Raw genomic sequence first — 21,003 nt, forward strand, 5'->3', positions numbered from 1 at the left:
CCGCTCCCGCCCGTAACACCAGCAAGACCGCCCACGCCTGCAAGTTTTTTGGCGGGACCCACCTCCTAATGCAGTCCTCTACTACAAAGCTTTACTTCCATTATACTGAAAACAAACAATGAAAATTCTTTTAACTATAATTTTAAAATCTGAATTAGTGATATTCATGTTTTATTTAACTTCCACATAAAGAAACTTGAAAGAGCAGGACAATCATTTGGAACAGCAACGTCAAGAACTTTTTTTATCATCATTATTATTGTTGCCTCAAAAAGTTCTTAAAATGGGTTCTCAAGACCTTTGTCTACAACTCATACAGGTGAACCGATGAACTGAACAATGGCGTATTCTTATACGCTTTAATCAAGAGGCATTGAAAGTCTGTAATTAAGTTTGGCAACATAGAACTTAAATTGAGAAAAGATTTAATTCTTGCCTTAATGGTATGTATGCATACACATTATCTTGCATTGTTTGGAAAATTAGGAACAAACTATAATGCTTTTGAAATTGCACAAGTTTATTGTATAATAAAACCTAAATGAAATAACATGAAGCAAATGACTCCCGAATCTTCAGGTCAGGACAGAAACATCTTGCATTGCTTGAATGAAAAGAAATGCCATATGCACTTTGTTAACATTGATGTCCCGGATATTTATTAAAAGATGTGTTATCCATTATTTTTCTAGTTGCTGTGGTGTGCTGAAAGCCTCATACACATTGGCAGCAAAGTCTTTCACTTGCTCCATAAGCAAAAGGTCCTAAAAAGTGATCATACACAATAAATATGTTATTGCTTCTGCACACCCATCTGCTGTGTAAATGCCACATTTCATGAAAGTAAGCATTTGATATTTTCCCCTGATCCCCCACACAAATTATACATCCTTTTTATCAGGATAAGTATGGCCTTCTTTTAAAATCATAGAAATACATAAAACATCTCAATTTTTTGTGCTAAAAAACCCCATATAATGAAACATAATTTATGGTGACATTACTGCATTCCCAATATTTTAATTTTATTTATATTCCATTTTCCCTTAATTTATTCAACTTTTTTGTTCCTCTCCCTTTTCTGTCTGGGCTTGATAGCCCTGCATTGCTGATCAGCCAGCTCGGAGAGCAATCGGAAATCACAGCAGGGTATAGTAAAGACCATGCTGAGTTCCTCCTGTCCTCAAGTGAACATCTGGTGGGTGCTCAATAGCTACCAACAAGGGAGGGGTCCAGTCTTTCAATGGGAGACTTGGTACAGCTTTAAGAAACGTACTGGTATGTCCTGAGGGGTGAAAAGGGGTTAATAACTGACTTCCTAATAGGAAATTTAAGCGCAGGTCAGAATGAAAAGAAATTAAGGGTTTTTTTTTTTTTTATATATGAAACTTACCTGAATAAAGTGATTAGGCATTTCACTGCATATGGAGTGTATTTGTCCATTTACTATTGGAATAATTTTGGCTAGAGGCAGACCAATGCTGAAAAGCAAGAGAAAAAATACACGTGAGATGGAAATAAGCGACACTATATGACCAAATGTATGTGCCCCCCACCCCAATTATTGAGTTTAGCTGTTTCAGCCACGCCCATTTGTTAATAACTAAGATCAACTGCATAGACATGCCATCTCCATAGACAAACGCTGGCAGTAGAATGAGTTGTACTGAAGAGCTCATATGGGTGTGATGGTTAGGTGTCCACACACTTTTGGTCATATAGTGTAGAGTACTATGCAACGTTTCTAGTTTCCAGGTAAACTCAGAGTTACCACAATAGCATTAATTGCTTTGTAAGATTGAGATTCTGCAAAGAGATTCTTTAAAGTAAGCAAGCTTTAAAATGTTCACTAAACAAAGCTTCCGGGAAGCCTTTGAGATTGTCAATAGCCTTTTAATGTAGTCTATTGCTCACCTGAACATTCACATTACTCTTTATATAAGGAAACTTACAATGCAATCTAAAGGCAAGATTTTTTTTGTCCATGTGATGTGTAGCGGCAGATTTATTTTGCTTTACTTACATTTAGGTTAGTAATGTAACTGACAAGTGCTCATAACATATGTAATTGTAAATGTTATGTCTCGTGAATGAGGTCTTATTTATTTGCTTCTATGCAGTGCTCATGTAGCTATAATAGAGGGGGATATCTTGTCTCCAATGAGTAGTAAAGATAAATCTTGCATTAACAAATGTCAGCAATTGCATAATACAGAGGTAGTATGATTGTTAGGTCATGTGCCAAACAGCAACCCAAAAAGAGCTCAAGGATTAAGGATTGTAAGCAGAAAATAATAATAAAGGGACATGCAAATATACAATGCAGCCCTGAATAGAAGAATGGCTGCATAAAGCAGTTTTTAAGTACTTTAACATGTATTCTTCAACCTGTAAAAAAAAAATAAAAAGTCCTTTCTGTATATGGGCGTGTTGGCTAAACACAACAAGTTTAGGAGCTAGGAGTGAGGAAATAGGCAAATGCATATGGGGATGAACAGGGTACCAAATGAAAACTTAAAGGGATCTCTGGATTGTCCCTTAAACTAGCATTGGGAAATTTTCAGGTTTTGGATGCAGTGCATGATATTTTCTAGACAATCCTGTATTGGACATTAGTTTTTTTTATTTGACAAGTTTTATCAAATGTACAAGTAAAACATATAGAGCAAAAGCAATTACAAAAGAATTGCAACTAGTTAGGATCTCTGTCTTCATTTACTTGTTACATTAAGTCATCAGCTAATTGCTAATTGGTTTAGTCATATAAAGGCACTTACATATGAATTTGTATCCTTGTAAATATAAAAACCATACATTTACCATCAGAGTTGGCTTCTAAAATATGTGCTAGTCTCATCTCACTTATCCACCAGTTACTACCAAATTAAATTGATGTTTAACTAAAAATATTTTGTTTTTCCCCTAGTAAAGATTAAAATTTACCTGTTCACTGGGCTGATCTGGTTCACTTCTCGCTGATTAGGTTGAAAGAAGTCTGCAATGCTGCCAAGAAGCCTTATAAAACCTTGACTCAAGCATGAGTTCAATACTGTGTTGAAGTCTTTGCTGTGAAAGCAATGGTAATGCACACTGCACTTTTATACAGATAAAAATATATACATTACTACACAGATGCATAGAATTTGTAAATGGACTTTAAGTCGTTTAAACCAATATTTATTGCTGCAAACTGGTTTTGCTGTAATAAGTATGGCTCTTAATAAAGTTTTAGCATTTTACCAATTACTCAGAGGTTCCGCACTGTTCAATAACAACTAATAATGTCAAGGGTCCCTAGCAAGTAGTTAAATAAATGTATGAATGAAACTAAAATGTTTATAAATACTATTTGTGATTATAAATCGAAAGAAGGAATGATATGCATGTTACATAATACCATACATGTAATCTTAAAAAAAAACCCCAAAAACTCCTTACCTTTCAAGCATGTCACGAGTTTCATTCAGTAGTCTTATTGTTGTGGCATCTTTTTCTGTCAGCCCAAATGCCTGTTATTAAAGGGGAAGTCCCGTAAAAAATAAATATTTTTCACATTCAGCATAAAATACAGTGCGGTATACAGTAATGGAGGTTTGCTACACTGCCATTGTCGCCAGTCATGTGGTATTGTGGGTGACTTTCCCTGCTCAAACACCACACTGACCTGATTCTTTATAGAAAGGCTAATGAAGTCCGCTCCTCCATAGGTATTCATCAATCAGTGCCTGGCTTAAGGAGCCATTTTATTGTTTACCACAAGACAGTATTATAAGGAGTCAGGTGTGTTTGTGTAGTAGAATGGGCTAAGATAACAAACAGAAAACACATATAAATGGCTTATATGCAGCATCCTGAAAAAATTATAACTGTAAAAAATAGCACAATCATTTGTGATCTGGAGGAGAGATAAAGTGTATTGTGTCGGTTAGTGTGGTAAAAAACATCTTGATGCCTGTTATACCATTTTATCCACATTTGCTCCATTTCCTTTAACCATTCCATTGTCCCCCATCATTATATAAGAAAATTATTTTATTATTATTTTTGGATTGGTGGATGGTTAGAGGGAATTGAGTTTTAAAAAAGTTTTTTTTTCTACAGTGCAGAAGAAGCGTTAACTATTCTGTCAGATGTCTCTAAAATGAGTTGAAGGGAACCTGTCCCTGTCCCAAATTTGTTATAACTCCTGGGATCCTGATGGGATATTGATACCAATGAGAAAATTCATTTGTTTTTCCCCCATCTACAGTATCCTCCTCAAATTGGCACCCTTGGTAAATATGAGCAAAGAAGGTTGTGAAAAATTATCTTTATTGTTTCACCTTTTGATGTTTTCTTTAAACAATACACAGAAGTATACTGCTCTCATGGACATCAAACAATTGCAAAATAAACAATGCATTATCCCAAATTTTTTTTTTAAATATATCTATACCACAATTATTAGCACCCCTATAAATATGAGAAAAATATAATTTAAATATATTACCAGTGATATTTTACATTTTTTAGAACACCTGGGTGGCTAGGAACAGAAAATTGTTCAACTGTAACATGTTTCACAGAGGTAGAAATATTAGGTAACACATAGGCCAAAAACCCATTCATCAAAATGTGACTGTCACAAAATGGGAAATGTTTTTTTTTTATAAAAAAATAGCGAATACATTCAAAATGCCAATTTCTACCATCAGGACAAAAATGTATATGTTCCAGTCAACTGAAAATGTTATGAATTAAACTGGAAGAGGATGTGTGTCTATATTGTCTCATGCACTGTAAAGAGGATGGTTCCAGTGGCCAAAACACTCCAAGTCACTGCTGGAGAATTGGAGACGTTAGTTGCATCAGAAAGTCTCCACAACTACAATTGGACATCACCTATATTACCACAAGTTGTTAGGAACGGTTTCCATAAAACAGCTGCTACTTTCATCCAAGCTAAACCGTCTTCAGTTAGATAGACACTACTGGAAGATCAAATGGGATCAGGTCCTATGGTCAGATGAAACCAAAATATAGCTTTTTGGCAATAAACACCAGGTGTGGGTTTGGAGTCGTAGCCATATGGAAAAGTACCTCATGCTGACGGTTAAATATGGTAGGGGTTCTTTAATGTTTTGGGGCTGTTTTTCTGCCAAAGGACCTGGACACTGTTAGAATACATGGCAAAATAATATAGACCAAGTGGCACCGCAAAATGAAAGAATATGTTGAAATAATAAGGCAAAAAAGTTGAATAAACTCCCACCTGTGCCCAACAGGTTAAATTACAGACTAATCTCATGGAAGGGAGTTGAACTCAAAACATGCATAACACAATCGCTAAATAGTAAAAAATATAACTCGATCATAACACGATCGCTAAATAGTAAAAAAAAATATAATTTTTTTTTATTTTTTTTTATTTTAATATAAACATACAAATACATTTATAAATACATAAATATATCAGTAAGACATAGTAACACATAATACATAAATATAGTCCGCACCTTATATTTATAATATTTCTTGTTTATTCAGGGTAATATTATATAATGTTGTCTACAAAATGTATTATGCCAACTTATACCTAAACATAAAAATATACATACACAAATAAAACATACATAGTGTTCAATATATTTATTGTTTTAATACTGATATTTCTGACAACTCTTATCCATTTAGGATACCCTTGTGTCTTAATTAGTTATCTATAACAGGTATAAGGTATATAATGAACAAATATCTAATCGTCCAACATTCATCAGACATATAACAAATAGAAGTTTTGGTATCATTTTTTTTTTTATTAATAAATCTTTTTGATGTTTATCTATTTATTTTGTTACTTTTATATAAGAATGTACATAAGATATCCATGGGGACCATATATCTATATAAGTCAGCTTTCTACCGATGACTAACTTATAAGCTAATAATAATTGAACTAGTAAGTTTTTTTGTGTTTTATGTAGCTTAGTAAGACTCATATGGAATAAAAATGTTTTAGGAGATGAATCTATTTTACGTTGCAATATCTTATTAATTACCTCAAAGAGCGTTTTTAATATTACCCCTACCTCCTCACTTTCCCACCACATATGGTAAATAGTACATTTCTTTTTTTTCCGCATCTCCAGCACTGCCTTGAAGTATTTTTATCAAACTTTGATATTTGATAATTTCCTCTTTATTAATTGGGGCATTTAATATTTCTAGAGCCTCTTCATTTAATTTCGGTAGCTTGAGGGAGCTAAGGTAGCTCCTAATTTTACTTAATGATTTAGGAGGTCCTACTAAATTGTAAAGAGATGTATAATAGTCTTCAAAGCAATTGGCTATTTGTGATGGATTTAAAAAAGTATCATTTCCTACTACTATTTTTTTTATAATACTTTTTTTTTTGATCATACTTTAACTTATTCGTTAAATATTTTCCCACACGGTTATTACCGTAATACCAATTTTGTTTTATTCTTAAGAGTCCCCTATTTATTCTCTCCTGTGTTTTTATATTTATTTCTGTTCTTATTAAATGTATTTCTTTTGTATGAGTTGTGTTGGGATTATTTTTATTTAATCTCTCTATTTTGGCTAAATTAATATATAGATCTACTAATTTTTGTCCCTGTTTCTTTTTTATAATGGAGCTTGCTTTTATTAAACATCCCCGCATAAAACACTTGAATGTGTTCCAAAGCGTTAGTTTGGAAACTTCGCCATTGTTGTTTTTTTCCATAAATAGATTAGCTTGATTAATCAGATTTTCCCGAATTTCTTCCTTATTTAATAATGAATCATCCAACCTCCATCTACGATGATTTTGTAATGTTTATTATTCTTAAATTCTATAAATATCGGAGCATGATCCGACCAAGTTATTTGTCCTATATTAGAATTTGTAATTGAGCATAAGCTTTCTAAATTCAGTTAATACAAAATCAATTCCAGAATATGAGGTGTGTGGTTGGGAAAAAAAGAGAAATCTTTCTCTTTTGGGTGAAGAACTCTCCATTTATCATATAATAAATTGTCTTCTATACATTTTCTTATATTCCTTGCTTCTGATCTTATGTGTGGATCTAGAGATGCGGATTGGGGTATGCTTTTATCTTTTTCTGGGTCTATAATGCAATTAAAATCACCTCCCATATATAAAATTCCTTTTTTTAATTGTTGTACTCTTATATGAAATTTTCTTAAAAATTTGGAAGGTTTCTTATTAGGTGCATAGATTTAAACAAAAGTATAAATTATATCATTTATTTTACAAATCAAAATTTGAGATCTACCCTGGGTGTCAGCTTCATGTAGTATAAGTTCAAATTTTAATTTACTCAAAATTATAATTGCTACCCCTGTTCTTTTTCTTGTTTCCTTCCAAATTTGAATAAAATATCTCAGAAAAGGTACTATATTTCCATAATCTTTGCGGGTTCATTACCTAGTGGGTTTCTTGTATTAAAGCTATGTCTACTTTCTTCTGAAGAAGTGTTTCGGACAGATAATTTCTTTTTTGTGGACTATTCAACCCTTGTACATTCCATGACATTAATTTTAAAGAAGTAACCATTTTTGTAATTTATCATATTTTCTAAATGATACCGTTATATTGTTTCAAACTTTTTTTATTTTTTTTATTTTTTAAATAACATTCATTCTACACACTAACATACATTTATCCATTTTAAGATTCTCTATCTTAAAATCCATCCTGTTGTAAGTACAGGTGTCTTTTCCATACGGAGTTAAGGTACTGTCTATTTTAAGTTTCCACTATTTACCCTCCCCCCCCCCATTTAAGGGAGAGGAGGAGAATAAGTAGCAGAGGAGGAGAACAAGGAAAGAAGAGGATTATAGGAAAAAGGAAAGAATAGGAAGGAGATGACCAGAAACTAGGGCAATTGTCAATCGATTTGACAACAATTAATATGTAAATAACATTAAGCCTCTAACAATCCAATACATAATTTGTAATGATTTATCACGATTTGTCATTATATCTAAAGAGATCTTATATATGGGCTCCTTATATATTCGAGTAGAGCTTATAACTTATTAACACCGATATTTATTTAAATCCATGATACACTATATATATATATATATATATATACGAACGAAGAAATATATATAAACGAAGAAATTATGTGACTCCGTGATGTGCGCTATAATTAATGACATTTGTTTATACAATGTCTTTAGTGTAAATATATCTATTTGACAATGCGTCATATTTTTATAGTGAAAAAGATGAAAAAATATAATAAGTGATAATATAAGTGTATATGTTTTAAATAAAATATATTAAAAAGTGAGTGTATATTAATTATAATATACCTTGTTATCTTCGCGTATAAAAATATTGTGAGCTAAATATAGTGAAAAAAAAATATGAATATAATAGGTAATATTAATGTATATATTTTAAATAAGGAATATTCAAAATTAAGTGTATATTATAATTTTTCTTGTTATCTTCATGTCTAATAATATTGTGAGATAAAAAAAACTAACCTCAGTTATCAATTACTATAAGTGTATGTGTAATAAATATTTATTGTAGCAATGCTTATTAAGTGTATCTATCTATCTATTAGTGTATTAACATGTATACATACATATCTTACAGGAAACCCCATTTTTACAATTTTTCTATACCAGTTTCCATATCATTTATAATAAACGTAGTACCTTCATACAGAATTTTAAGGCTAATAGGAAATCCCCATCTATATTCTATATTTTTTTGTCTTACGATTACAGTAAGTTCTTGGAACTTTTTCCTTTCTTTTCTTATATATGGAGGGATAACTTTTCGGATAATGTTGTTTTCTCCATTATTCCTCTATGTAGCAGTTTGTAAATCTGACAAAGACATCTCTAGGTAGATCTTTACTTATTTGGTTAGACTTTCTTATTCTGTAGAAGGTCTCCATCGGTATATATTTTAATGCCTGTATTTTGAGGGTATCTTTTAGAAGGTCTATTAAATATGTTTCAAGTTGTTCTTGAGAAATTGATTCTGGAATTCCTCTTATACGATTATTATTTCTTCCATATCATTTAGTTTTTTTTCCAAGACTCTGACCTTTGTATTTAACTTTATATTTTCTGATTGTATAACCATTTGTTCTTCTTTGACTTTTGTTATTGCATCTTCCTGTGTTTATAATGCTTCAGATATTTTAGCTACATCTTCTTTCATTTCACAAGTACTTGATTCAATATAAATTAAAATTTTTTTATAGAGATTATTTATTAATACAGGTAGTGATTCTTCATCGCTACTTTGATCTTGAATTTTGGTCATTTGTAAGGATTCTCTGCGTTCATCCATTGTTATTTATTTGTAGGTTGTCTTGGCTATATGTCTTTGGAGAGTAGTAATCATTTATAGGTTTGCCTTTTTCTTGTTTTTTTTTGTCTTGTGCTAGGGCTTTGTCTTTTTCTTTGTCTTTTTTTGGACCCATTTCCAATATATATTTGATTCATTCTCCTCTCCACTCCCCCCCATCTACTTAATGTTTAACAAATAGTTCATATATATTTGTTTCCAATGCCTATAGCATCACAACTCTTCCTCTCCTTATTCATATATACTACCATATTAATACAGGTAGTGATTCTTCATCGCTACTTTGATCTTGAATTTTGGTCATCTGTAAGGATTCTCTGCGTTCATCCATTGTTAGTCTTCTATTTATTTGTAGGTTGTCTTGGCTATATGTCTTTGGAGAGTAGTAATCATTTATAGGTTTGCCTTTTTCTTGTTTTTTGTCTTGTGCTAGGCCTTTGTCTTTTTCTTTGTCTTTTTTTGGACCCATTTCTGATATATATTTGATTCATTCTCCTCTCCACTCCCCCCCATCTACTTAATGTTTAACAAATAGTTAATATATATTTGTTTCCAATGCCTATAGCATCACAACTCTTCCTCTCCTTATTCATATAGTGTTAACCATTCTGATTTAGAGTAATAGGTCTTGGTGTCCATAAATGTCCATAAATGGTGTCCATAAGTACACAGTTTGAATGTCATTAATGCTTAAACACTTCCCCCTCCATACTTCTTTATATATTAATTTCAGATATTTCAATCGGTGTAATGTATATAGAAATTACTCTATATACATATACTATAAATTACATTTTATCACAAGCGGAGATTTCTCTCTTTTACTCAGACTTTCTATAATCTTAGGCTTAGATTGTAATTGTAGTTATGGTAGTTATGGTAGTTAAGATAATTTACCAATTCGTCCTTCATGACAAACAGCATTCATGACTCACGATTTGAAGGAAATGAGAAACAGAAGGGAGGGAGGGGGAGTGGTTTGATGTTGTGGTGCCTAAACGGCGTGCATACGTGCGTACATTCGTGCATATATAGCGTATATAGCTTATATAGCGGCTGAGAGCGTGATTCCACGGTTGATCCATACAGGGTACAGCATCTCATGGGCATCGCCCACCGGCTCTTTGCCCGAGTGTTCTCCAGAAAGCGGCCCCCTCTCCCTCCTCTCCACGCCACTCCGGGATCCATCCCGCGTGGTGAAGGGGATCGGGAGACCCTCCTCGCAGCCGCAGCCTCCTCTCCACACCTCCAAGACGTCGCTGCGCCGTATCCATTTCACAGCCGTATCCATTTCACAGCCGCATCGCGGCTGCCGCTCCTGTGCCTCACCACACCGTCCTCGTCGTCGTTGCAGCCCAGCGCTCCGCCCCCCCCTGCTGATCACACACACGTTCTCACGTCATCACGTCCACCAAAAATATAACATTTCTATTACCAAAAACAAATAAAAGTTTATAAAGCACTTACATGGATATATAGGCCAAACATGCCTTTATCAAGGGTGATCTGGCTTTATGCACTTTTACTTGTTTTTGGTACATACATGGACTCATCAACAACTGCCTGAAAGCTTATAATGGGGCGTGGTTTTTCTAGCAGGGCAATGATCCTAAACATACATCAAAATAGATACAAAAATTGTTTACTGACCATAAAAGCAAGGTCCTACCATGGCCACATCAGTCCCCTGACTTAAACTCCAAAGAAAACCTGTGAACTGAGGAGAGCCCACCAGCGTTGAACTAGAAATTTGAAGGATCTGGAGAGATTCTGTATGGAGGAATGGTCTCAGATCCCTTTCCATGCATTCTTCAAATTCATCATGAATTATAGGAGAAGATTCAGTTGTTTTCTTGTCTAAAGAAGGTAGCACAAAGTATTGACTAAAAGAGTGCTAATAATTGTGGCACACATATTCAATAGTTTTTTAGATAAACATGTGTTGTGTTTTGTGTATTGTTTGAAGAAAAGATAAACAGGTTAAAACAAATAATTTTTCACAACCTTCTTTGCTCATATTTACCAAGGATGCCATATGCTGTCCTTTAACATATATCAGGGGAAGGACAGTCACCTAGATCCACCTGGCTACCTAGACTCCCTTTTGGCACAAGTGGGAAAAACTGTGTTAGACCTGCTTTTGCCCTTTTTGGTTCAACCCTATCACATCTGGGTGGATTATAGTAGCCCAGAGCAACTTATTTTTTTATTTCTATTTGCAAAACATGAAAATCTCATGTTTGGAAATGGTAACTGGCTTGTTGCAACTTGTCCCCTCATAACATCCAGAAATTATTGCTACAGCTACATAAAAAATATCCAAATTCTCCTGACGAAATACTCCTGACAAAAATACATGCTTCAAAATTACTTCAAACCCAGCATATGAAATGTAAAAATTAAACAGTTTTGAAACCTTATAATATTGACCCTATAACTGCTAGGGAAGTATTGAAATTCTCTATATGAAAAGTATTTCTAAAATCAGGACATTTTAATTGTTGCCCTCACATTTTGTCAATTTAACAAATTTTGTGAGGATTAGGAGAAAAAAATATAGGACATTTTTTTCTAGTTTTTACTAAATTACTTATACCAAATGATGAACAGACATATGGCAAAAATAGTTCCAGTGTTTGAGGTACTAAAAATCCTGGCAGTGAAAGGATAAAGGGTTGGTTTTCAAACTGTGTTATATAGTCTCAATAAACATATGCAGCACAAATCACTTTTTCGTAGGTGTCCCTCTAGGTAGATAATGCCGCTGTCAAATATCCTAGAATTGACCATATTCCATTAAGCAGAAACGTAGACACTACATCACCACTAAACTGACGACTTCTATTGTAGTCTACATCAACAAAAACTACCTGAGAGTTTAATGGAGTCTCATCATCTGGCATCATATAGCGACATAACTTTGACTTGCAGTCCACTTCTTGCTGACCCAGAGGTTTTGTGTCTTCTTCTATTTGCTTTCGAATGTCATTGATTTTCTGTTCCAACTCAATGAGAGAGACGGAGTGTTTCAGAGACAAGCTGATTAAAGAAGAAAAAAAATGGGGAAAAAAGTAGTTTCTTTGTACACACATGTTCTAGGTTTCATAATACTTTCATAAAACTTTACTGGGTGGGAATGTGTTTCCAAGAGATGAACAAGGAAAAAAAATCTGAAGAATTTGTTATTCCTTGCAGTAATCTTGTTGGGGATTGTAAACTCATTTGAGCAGGGCCCTTCTCACCTGTTATCTCTGTGAGTCAATTTATGTTACATACTACTTGTTATGTCCTGTCTACCCATTGTACAGCTCTACAGAATTTGATGGTGCTATAAAAACCAATAAATAATAATAGACGCAGGGAGCAGAATTAGAGAATCCCAGCCAGAATAACCTTCCTTCCAAGTGCTGCTTCTGCAGAAGATGAAATGTGATTTCACAGTGCCTTACTTCTTGCATATCAAGTCCAGAGCCTTAATCCTTTCTGCCCAAATGTCGCAACTGCCCTAGTTTGGCTCTCAGTCTTCATGTTGGATATTTTCCTGCAGCCTGATATGCGTCAGCAATAGCCTTAGAGATCCGTCGGCCTACCTTATGTATTAATACACTCTTGCTTTTAGTTGCATCTGAAAATGCTCTCCGTGCATATAATTGCCTTGTCACTGCGGGAACTGTCAGCCATGCTGGGCAAAGCTCTGCTGAATAGCGAGGGGTAAAGAATGGCACTAGATTTTAAATGGGAAAAACGCAGATATTGCTATATGACAGTCAATCCCTCATGTCTTTTCTAGACATCCATTCTTGTCCAAAGTGTAAAGATTCACCCTGGGCGATACTGGATTTGAGAACTACCGTATTTCCCCATGTATAAGATGCACCTTAATTTTGGGGCTCGAAATTTGAAACAAAATTTATTACATAAAGTTATTGAACTCAAGTTTTATTCATCATAAAATTCATACTCATCATCTTCATCACTCCCATCCATGAACCGCCCCTAAATTAACCCGAAAGACCCCATCAACCATAACTGCCCCTAAATGAACCCTAAAGACCCCATCAACCATAACTGCCCCTAAATTAACCCTAAACACCCCATTAGCTATAACTGCCCCTAAATTGACCACCACCTCCCCTAATTTTCAGCAGCCCAAATATTAATTTTATACTTACTGTTAGATAAGTTGCTGAGCAGTGTGGATGCTATAAGGAAAGGGGCGGGGCCAATCATCAGTGTGACTGCAGGGAGGGACTGGAAAGCAGAAAGGGGCAGGCTCAATCATCAGTGTGACTGCAAGGAGGGACTGGGAAGTAGTAACTGCTGATGGGCGTTTGGGGCGGAATTTTTTGCCGCTCTGTCAGGGTACCAGTGAATCAGGATAGAGGCAAAAAGGTACTGGTCAAAATGTTTATTAAAATAAAATAATAACAAGAATCCAAAACATAAGACAAGTGGGTGGTCGTAGAACAAGCCAAGGTCAGGAGCCAGAACGGGTAGTCATACAAGCCAAGGTCAGGAGTCCAGAAATCCACGTAGTCCAAAAGCAGGCAGGAGTCAGCACCAGAATGGGAGTCAGACAGGCCGGGTCATACACAAGACTCAAACACTGGAAGCACACACTCACAGGTCCGGAACCACGAAAGGGCAACCAGCAACTGAACTAGCTGGTTAATGTAGTCACAGCCTGCAGGAAGAGGAGGGGTTAACTTGGACATAAAAGTTGGAAGAGGAAGGGGGTGCGGCCTAACAAACATGAGGAGGAAAGCCAGTGCAGGTAGGCCGAAACCCTGACAGTACCCCTCCCCTAACCACCCCTCCCCCGTGGGGGAGGGACCAGTTTTAGAGGGGAAGTGCGTATGAAAATAACCAAACCCTCTCCCCGACCTGGTAGGAAGGAGCCGGAAGCCGTTTGCGGTCAGCCTGGAGCTTGTACCGTCGTGCTGATAACTGGAGTGAGTCCTTGACCCGTGCCCACATGGATCGGAGTTCGCGTAGACGGTCCTCGAGAGCAAGGATGCTCTGGGGTGGAAAACTATCGGGTAGCATGGCAGGTTGTATCCCGTAGTTTACCAGAAAAGGCGAGAGACCAGAGGCGGTGGATACATGGCTATTATGAGCAAACTCCGCCCAAGGCAACAGGTCAGACCAGTTGTTCTGATGATCCGAAATGTAACAAACGAAGGTACTGCTCCAAGCCCTGGTTCGAGCGCTCTGCGGCTCCATTAGATTTTGGGTGGTAGGCAGAGGAAAAGGAAAGGCGTATCCCCAACTGGAGACAAAAGGCACGCCAAAAGCGAGACACAAGCTGACTCCCTCTATCCAAGACTATTTCTTTAGGTATTCCGTGCAGCCTAAAGATCTCCCTCGTAAAGACGTTTGCCAATTCTTGCACAGACGGGAGTTTCTTAAGTGGGATATAGTGGCACATCTTGGAGAACCGATCCACTACCATCAGAATGACAGTATTGTTCTGGGAGGGAGCAAGTTCCACAATGAAGTCCATGGAAATGTGTGTCCAGGGTCTTTCGCCATTGGGAATAGGTTGCAGTAAACCCATGCCTCAGATCTTTACTTTGAGCACAGGTCTGGCAGGAGGCAACAAATTCCTTAATATCATTACGGATCTTGGGCCACCAGAACTGAGGGGTCATACCCCAAATCATTTGATTCTTACCAGGGTGGCCCGCGGCCTCGGAACAATGGTAAGTGGGCAACAAGGAATGTTGGAGGGGAACAGGTACGTAGCACTTGCCAGGCGGTGTGCACGGTGGAGCCTGATTTTGTGCAGCCAGGATTTTCTCCCCCAATGGGGAGGTCAGACTGGTACGGATGCTTGCCAGGATGCGACCGGGAGGAATAATCGGTGTAGAAGCACTTCTTGTCTGGAAGAGGAAGTGAATAGTCGGCATAAAGCATCCGCACGTACGTTTTTCGAGCCCGGGAGATAAGATACCAGAACATTAAACCTGGAAAGGAATAAGGCCCACCGAGCTTGCCGAGGAGTCAATCTTTTGGCCTCGGAGAGGTAGGTCAAATTCTTGTGATCTGTTAAAATCAAAACAGGTGTCGTGGTCCCCTCAAGGAGATGCCTTGAGTGCCAGAATTATAGCCAGAAGTTCCCTATCACCAATCTCGTAGTTGCATTCGGCTGGAGAGAGTTTTTTTAGAGAAGAAGCCACATGGGTGTAGCGGGCCTTCAGGTTTAGGACGTTGAGACAGAAGGGCGCCTACTCCTGTCTGAGACGCATCTACCTCCAGGATGAATGGTAGTGTCGGGTTTGGGTGGGCCAAGACGGGAGCGGACGCGAATGCTTTTTTCAAATCCTCAAACGCCTGAATCGCAACCAGAGGCCATCGTAAAGGATCACTATCTTTTCGGGTGAGGTCAGTAATGGGTTCGACTAAATCAGAGAAGTTGCGTATGAATTTGCGGTAATAATTAGCAAAACCGAGGAAGCGTAGGACAGACCGAAGACCAACAGGACGAGGCCAACTAAGTACCGCAGAAACCTTTTGAGGGTCCATAGAAAAGCCCTTATCAGAAATAATATAGCCCAAAAATGCAACCTGGTTTTTATGGAACTCGCATTTCTCCAACTTGCAGTATAAACCATTCTCTCTGAGGCGTTGGAGGACATGTTTGACGTCACTGATATGGGTCTCGAGAGAAGGCGAGTGTATGAGTATATCGTTAAGGTAAAATGTTTATTAAAATAAAATAATAACAAGAATCTAAAACATAACACAAGTGGGTGGTCGTAGAACAAGCCAAGGTCAGGAGCCAGAATGGGTAGTCAGAAATCCACGTAGTCCAAAAGCAGGCAGGAGTCAGCACCAGAATGGGAGTCAGACAGGCCGGGTCATACACAAGAATCAAACACTGGAAGCACACACTCACAGGTCCGGAACCACGAAAGGGCAACCAGCAACTGAACTAGCTGGTTAATATAGTCACAGCCTGCAGGAAGAGGAGGGGTTAACTTCGACATAAAAGTTGGAAGAGGAAGGGGGTGCGGCCTAACAAACAGAAAGCCATGAGTCGGAAAGCCAGTGCAGGTAGGCCGAAACCCTGACACGCTCCCCTGAAATGTGCCGCCCCTCTACAATCTACAACCACTGTATAAGACACACCCAGTTTTTAGACCCCACATTTTTTGAAAAAAGGTGTGTCTTATACATGGGGAAATAAGTCAATCAATCTGATTCCTATGAAATGCCAAAACACTTTCAGCATGAATTTAACCCCTTGATGACAATTGACGGTCCAGGCACGTCATGTACTAACATCCGGTTAGCGACAATCGATGTGCCAGGACCGTCATGGCTTTAAACGGGTGGAGAAAGCAATCTACGTTGGCTTTCTGCACCCAAACAGTGTTGCTGTAATGCCTCGATGTCTGTATGGGGGCGGACACCTGTTTTAAAAGAGTGTAGGAGGCAATCAACGATCGCTTCCTAGACTTCAATGGTGTCGCTGAAATGCTTGGATACCGAGGCATTCAGCGACACCAAACACCAACCCCATGCAAGATGGAAAAAGTTTCCAAGAGGGTCCTGAGAACTCTGGCTCCACTTGCAGGTTGAATACAGGTACTGCATTGAACCATGCAAGTCAATGGAGCCCAGCTTTCTAAAATAATAATAATAATAATAAAATAAAAATAATAAATGAAATTAATGAAATAAATGAAAAAATGAAAATAGTTTCAAAATAAAATAAAATGGTAACATGTAAAAATAAAGTACAATGTGCGTGGGAGAAATACACACAAAAAATACTACCGCAAGCTTTGACAAAGGCTGGTGGTAACATGCATCCATTTTAAATACGCTGGGTAGTTTTAAAAAATATATGGTTTTACAGGGCACAGTGAATTGGCCAGGCTAAAAATGTACTAATTAGGGCATGGGCAGTGGATCACCAAATGTCAGAGTTCAACATTGAAAAATGCGCATGCCTCAAATGTGGCCTTTGACCCCAAACAGCCAGGCAACCCCAATGCATGGGGGGCATCACTGTAGTCAGGAGATGTTACTGAACACATATAGGGGTGTTGTGTGACAGTGACATATACCAGGACTTGCTAATTCATACCTGATATAGCTTTTATAGATGAGTAAAATATAAGTAAAATTCTGAAAAATTCTTGTGTGGGTTCAATAAACGGGAAAGAAGAAAACTACAGCTAAACACAAGCACCACATAGGGTCACTATAAAATATATTGGCAACAGGAGAGGATGATTGTTATGTCCCGATATGTAAAACTAAAAAAGAATTCAAAGAGGATGTACTTCCCCCCCCACACACAATTGTACCTGCAAAAATACAATCGCTATTCCCCCATATGTTCCAAACAACATAGTAAAAGTAGCTTAACCCCTTACGGACCAGGCTCTTCTTTTTTTTTTTTGCTCCATTTGGACCAAAGCTTTAACACTTTTGCGGTCTTCGTGTTTAGCTGTAATTTTCTTGTCAACCATTTAGTGTACCCACACATTATATGTTGCTTTTTTCAGGACAAGAAAGGCTTTCTTCAGAAACAATTTTGATCACTTCTTCTCACTTTCATTTAAAAAATCTTTTACTTATCCAAAAACCTAACGAAAAAACCTGCTAAATATATTATATTTGTCCTGAGTTTAGAAATACCCAATATTTTTATGTTTTTGGGCAATAAGTACAAGTATCTTTAAAGCCAACCAATGCAATTTACCCCATCAAACCATATACTTTTGAAAACTAGACACCCCACGGTATTTCAAATGCTGGTATTTTTAACCATTTCCATGCACTAATTCTACTACTAACCTTTGTCAAACTTTTGGCAGTAATTTATTTTGTGTTTTTATCACAAAAATTGCACTTCAGGTATGGATTTACAGCTCCTGGTGTATGTCACTGTCAAAAAACACCCCAATATGTGTTCAGCAACATCTCCTGAGTACAGTGATACCCCATACGGATCTAAGCGCCCGAAGCTGTTCCAATATCTCGGCAGACAGCGAGAACTTATGTTGAAGCTCAAGTTCCGCTATGCGACGAGACAAAGAGGAAAGCTCAGCCTGGTTAAGTCTCTTACGTTGCGAGCCCAATCTGATAAAGTGACCCCTAATAACGTCTTTATGGGCCTCCCAGACCGTCAAGATAGGGGTGTCAGGGAGAAGATTTTCCTCAAAGTAGTGTCGCAGGTGTGACATGAGATCCGCGACACACGCAGGGGAATCAATCAAATTTTCATTGAGGCACCATACCCTTGGGGGGAGTAGGGGTAAGCGTAAGGTTAGCTGTACAGGGGTGTGATCACTGAGAGTCTGAGACCCAATATTAGCGGAATGAAGATAGGAGAGGTGGTGGTGGGAAAGGAAGAGGGAGTCAATACGAGTATATCTATTGTGGGGGGGGTGTAATCCAATGTAGAGGGGTGAAGGATCCGCCACAGGTCAACCAACTGATTTAGGAGAAGCATACGTTTGACCCGCTTAATTTTAACAAATGGGATATGGGAGGTCCCCGCAGAGAAGTCAAGCCTGGGATCCAGGACCATGTTGAGGTCGCCCCCGTAGACGGTTATGCCCTCCTGAAAATCCGCTAGTTTAGAAAGAAAGGGACCTTGGTGTGCTTGCCCATGTTGCGGTAAATCGTGGTAGACAGGGAAAATACAGAGAGGGTCCCGCAGAGCTCCAAGATTATGCGGCCATCTTGTTAGGCTTTTTGACATTTTTTTTGACATTTTGTTGAAACGAGATGGTTCCCCTGATGGTGTCATCACTGCATAATTATTTTTCAATCTTACCACATTTTTTTACCATATTTTTTTATATTTTACTAATCACAGTGTGATTCGCTACTTAGGACGCGCCACCATGTTGCGAGTTGAAAAGTCTCTCGCAGTGGCGACAACATTGAAGTTTAAACTTTTAAACATCACATGGCCCCTGATGCCAATCTCGGTATTGCTGGCATCGAGGCATCACAGCAACACCATTTAAGCTAAGAAAGTGATCGTAGGTCACTTTCTAAGATTTTTTAATGAAACAACGTGACATTTTTGTGCCTGGTCCGTTATTGGACATTAAAGGGTTAAACGGTATAATTTTCTTACCCTTAGAGTGCCTGCTCCATACGGTAGCTGGCAAAGTAGATCTCTGTGGCCAGTTACATACATTGTACATAGCAGCATTTTTCACCTTCCCCAGCCCAATCGCCAAAGCTGTATGATCACTCCAAGAATGCAGTGTTAACCCTGCGATCGCCTTTTTTTTTAGTTCCCAATACTTGAGTGGAGACCAGCCCAGACTCTGAGACCGATTGTGAAGGGTTAACCCCTCCGATGGCGCAATTGAAGGGGATAATGTTTGTCTCTTCAGCCCCCATGGGCTTGTGAGGACCAGCATTTAAAAGTTTTTAAAAAAATATTCACCAGCACAGAACTGGATGCCTAAAGTACTTCAAAGTGAACTCTCAGTTAACTCTGCAGCAGTCAAAATCAGGACTGTACAGACTCAGAATAGTAGTGGATCTGATCCTTATGACAGCCACTGGATAACTCCTCCACAACCAAAGGGGAGTCATGCAGGTCAAACAACACTGATCAATACCAGGGATCTAATCTGATCACCGTACACTTATTTCACTCTCCAATAACAGTACGCGTTTTTATGAGGGTTATCTTGATGTACAGGGGTAAAACTGATATGCTGAACCTGAATTGCATTCTCATGATTTGGGGGTCTCATGAGAATGTGTAACACTGACATGTGCCCAGTAGAGGCAGGGCATTCATATGAGTTTTCTTTGTTGTTCAAGTTGTAACACTGATATTCCACATACATGTGGTATCTATGTAGTTGGCCTAGTAGAAGTTTTTTTGTGTGTGTTTTATTTCTTGTTCCAGATAGCTAAGCATGCAGCATCCATCCCAAAACATGCCTGACATAAGAGTAGAGGAAAAAAACTTTCATTTTTTTTTTGCATTTTTGGTTTACTTGAAACCACTTCACACACACTCATGGTTTGGGGGTCATGAACATGTAATGCTAACATACCACATTTAAGTGGTATCTATGTGTTTGAAAGAGATTATGTTTTCCTTCTTGTTACATATAGGCCAGGATACAGCAAACAAATTAAAAAAGATAAACTTGTGCTTGTTTTATTGCCCTACACATGAGCTTTTGAGGAAATATATGCTTTTGTTTATTTACTTTCACACTTAAACCAGGTTTACCACTTATTACCTTTTTTATAAAAAAAAGAAAACAACCAAAAATGATGGTTGTGTTATTAATGATTTTCAGTACGTTTAAAAAAAAAAATCACACTACACAATACAAAATATACTCATGGGATGTAGTTTTTTAAAGCATATTCATTTGAAAAACCTCATGCACTTTGGTAGTTTTATAAAATAAAGTAGTACAATATGTTTTTTTATTGTTATTTCTTATCTTCAAAAGGCTTTGTATGTTGTCGCATGATGCAAAATTCACACAAAGTCAGCTACCAATGTGTGTGTTTGTTTTTTTTTAACTTTTTTATTGGGTGGAATGGTTTGTTAAGCACCCACCCTCACTTTTGACCTATGCTCTCTAAACCCTGCATGGTAGCAGAGGTGAGGCTTTATAACCAGCGATAAAATAAAAAGTCTTGCCTGA

At 37.4% G+C, this 21,003-nt stretch overlaps 1 protein-coding gene across 2 annotated transcripts in view; it reads right to left on the bottom strand.

Moving 5' to 3' along the window:
- Positions 1 to 499: 499 nt before the first annotated feature.
- The window catches only part of PEX3 (peroxisomal biogenesis factor 3), a 122,921-nt gene continuing 102,417 nt past the window's right edge, over positions 500 to 21,003 (bottom strand). Inside the window, exons 9-13 of one of the 2 annotated variants that reach the window (XM_053460879.1) lie at positions 12,217 to 12,385; positions 3,439 to 3,509; positions 2,944 to 3,066; positions 1,394 to 1,481; positions 500 to 764 (exon numbers count right to left, since the gene is read on the bottom strand). In XM_053460879.1, coding sequence (XP_053316854.1) covers positions 681 to 764; positions 1,394 to 1,481; positions 2,944 to 3,066; positions 3,439 to 3,509; positions 12,217 to 12,385 — 535 coding nt within the window. In that variant the 3' untranslated portion in view covers positions 500 to 680. The remainder of the gene's footprint in view (positions 765 to 1,393; positions 1,482 to 2,943; positions 3,067 to 3,438; positions 3,510 to 12,216; positions 12,386 to 21,003) is intronic. The other variant, XM_053460880.1, reaches the window with a different exon arrangement.

This window comes from Spea bombifrons, chromosome 3 (assembly GCF_027358695.1).
Source record: "Spea bombifrons isolate aSpeBom1 chromosome 3, aSpeBom1.2.pri, whole genome shotgun sequence".
Classification (NCBI taxonomy): Eukaryota; Metazoa; Chordata; class Amphibia; order Anura; family Pelobatidae; genus Spea; species Spea bombifrons.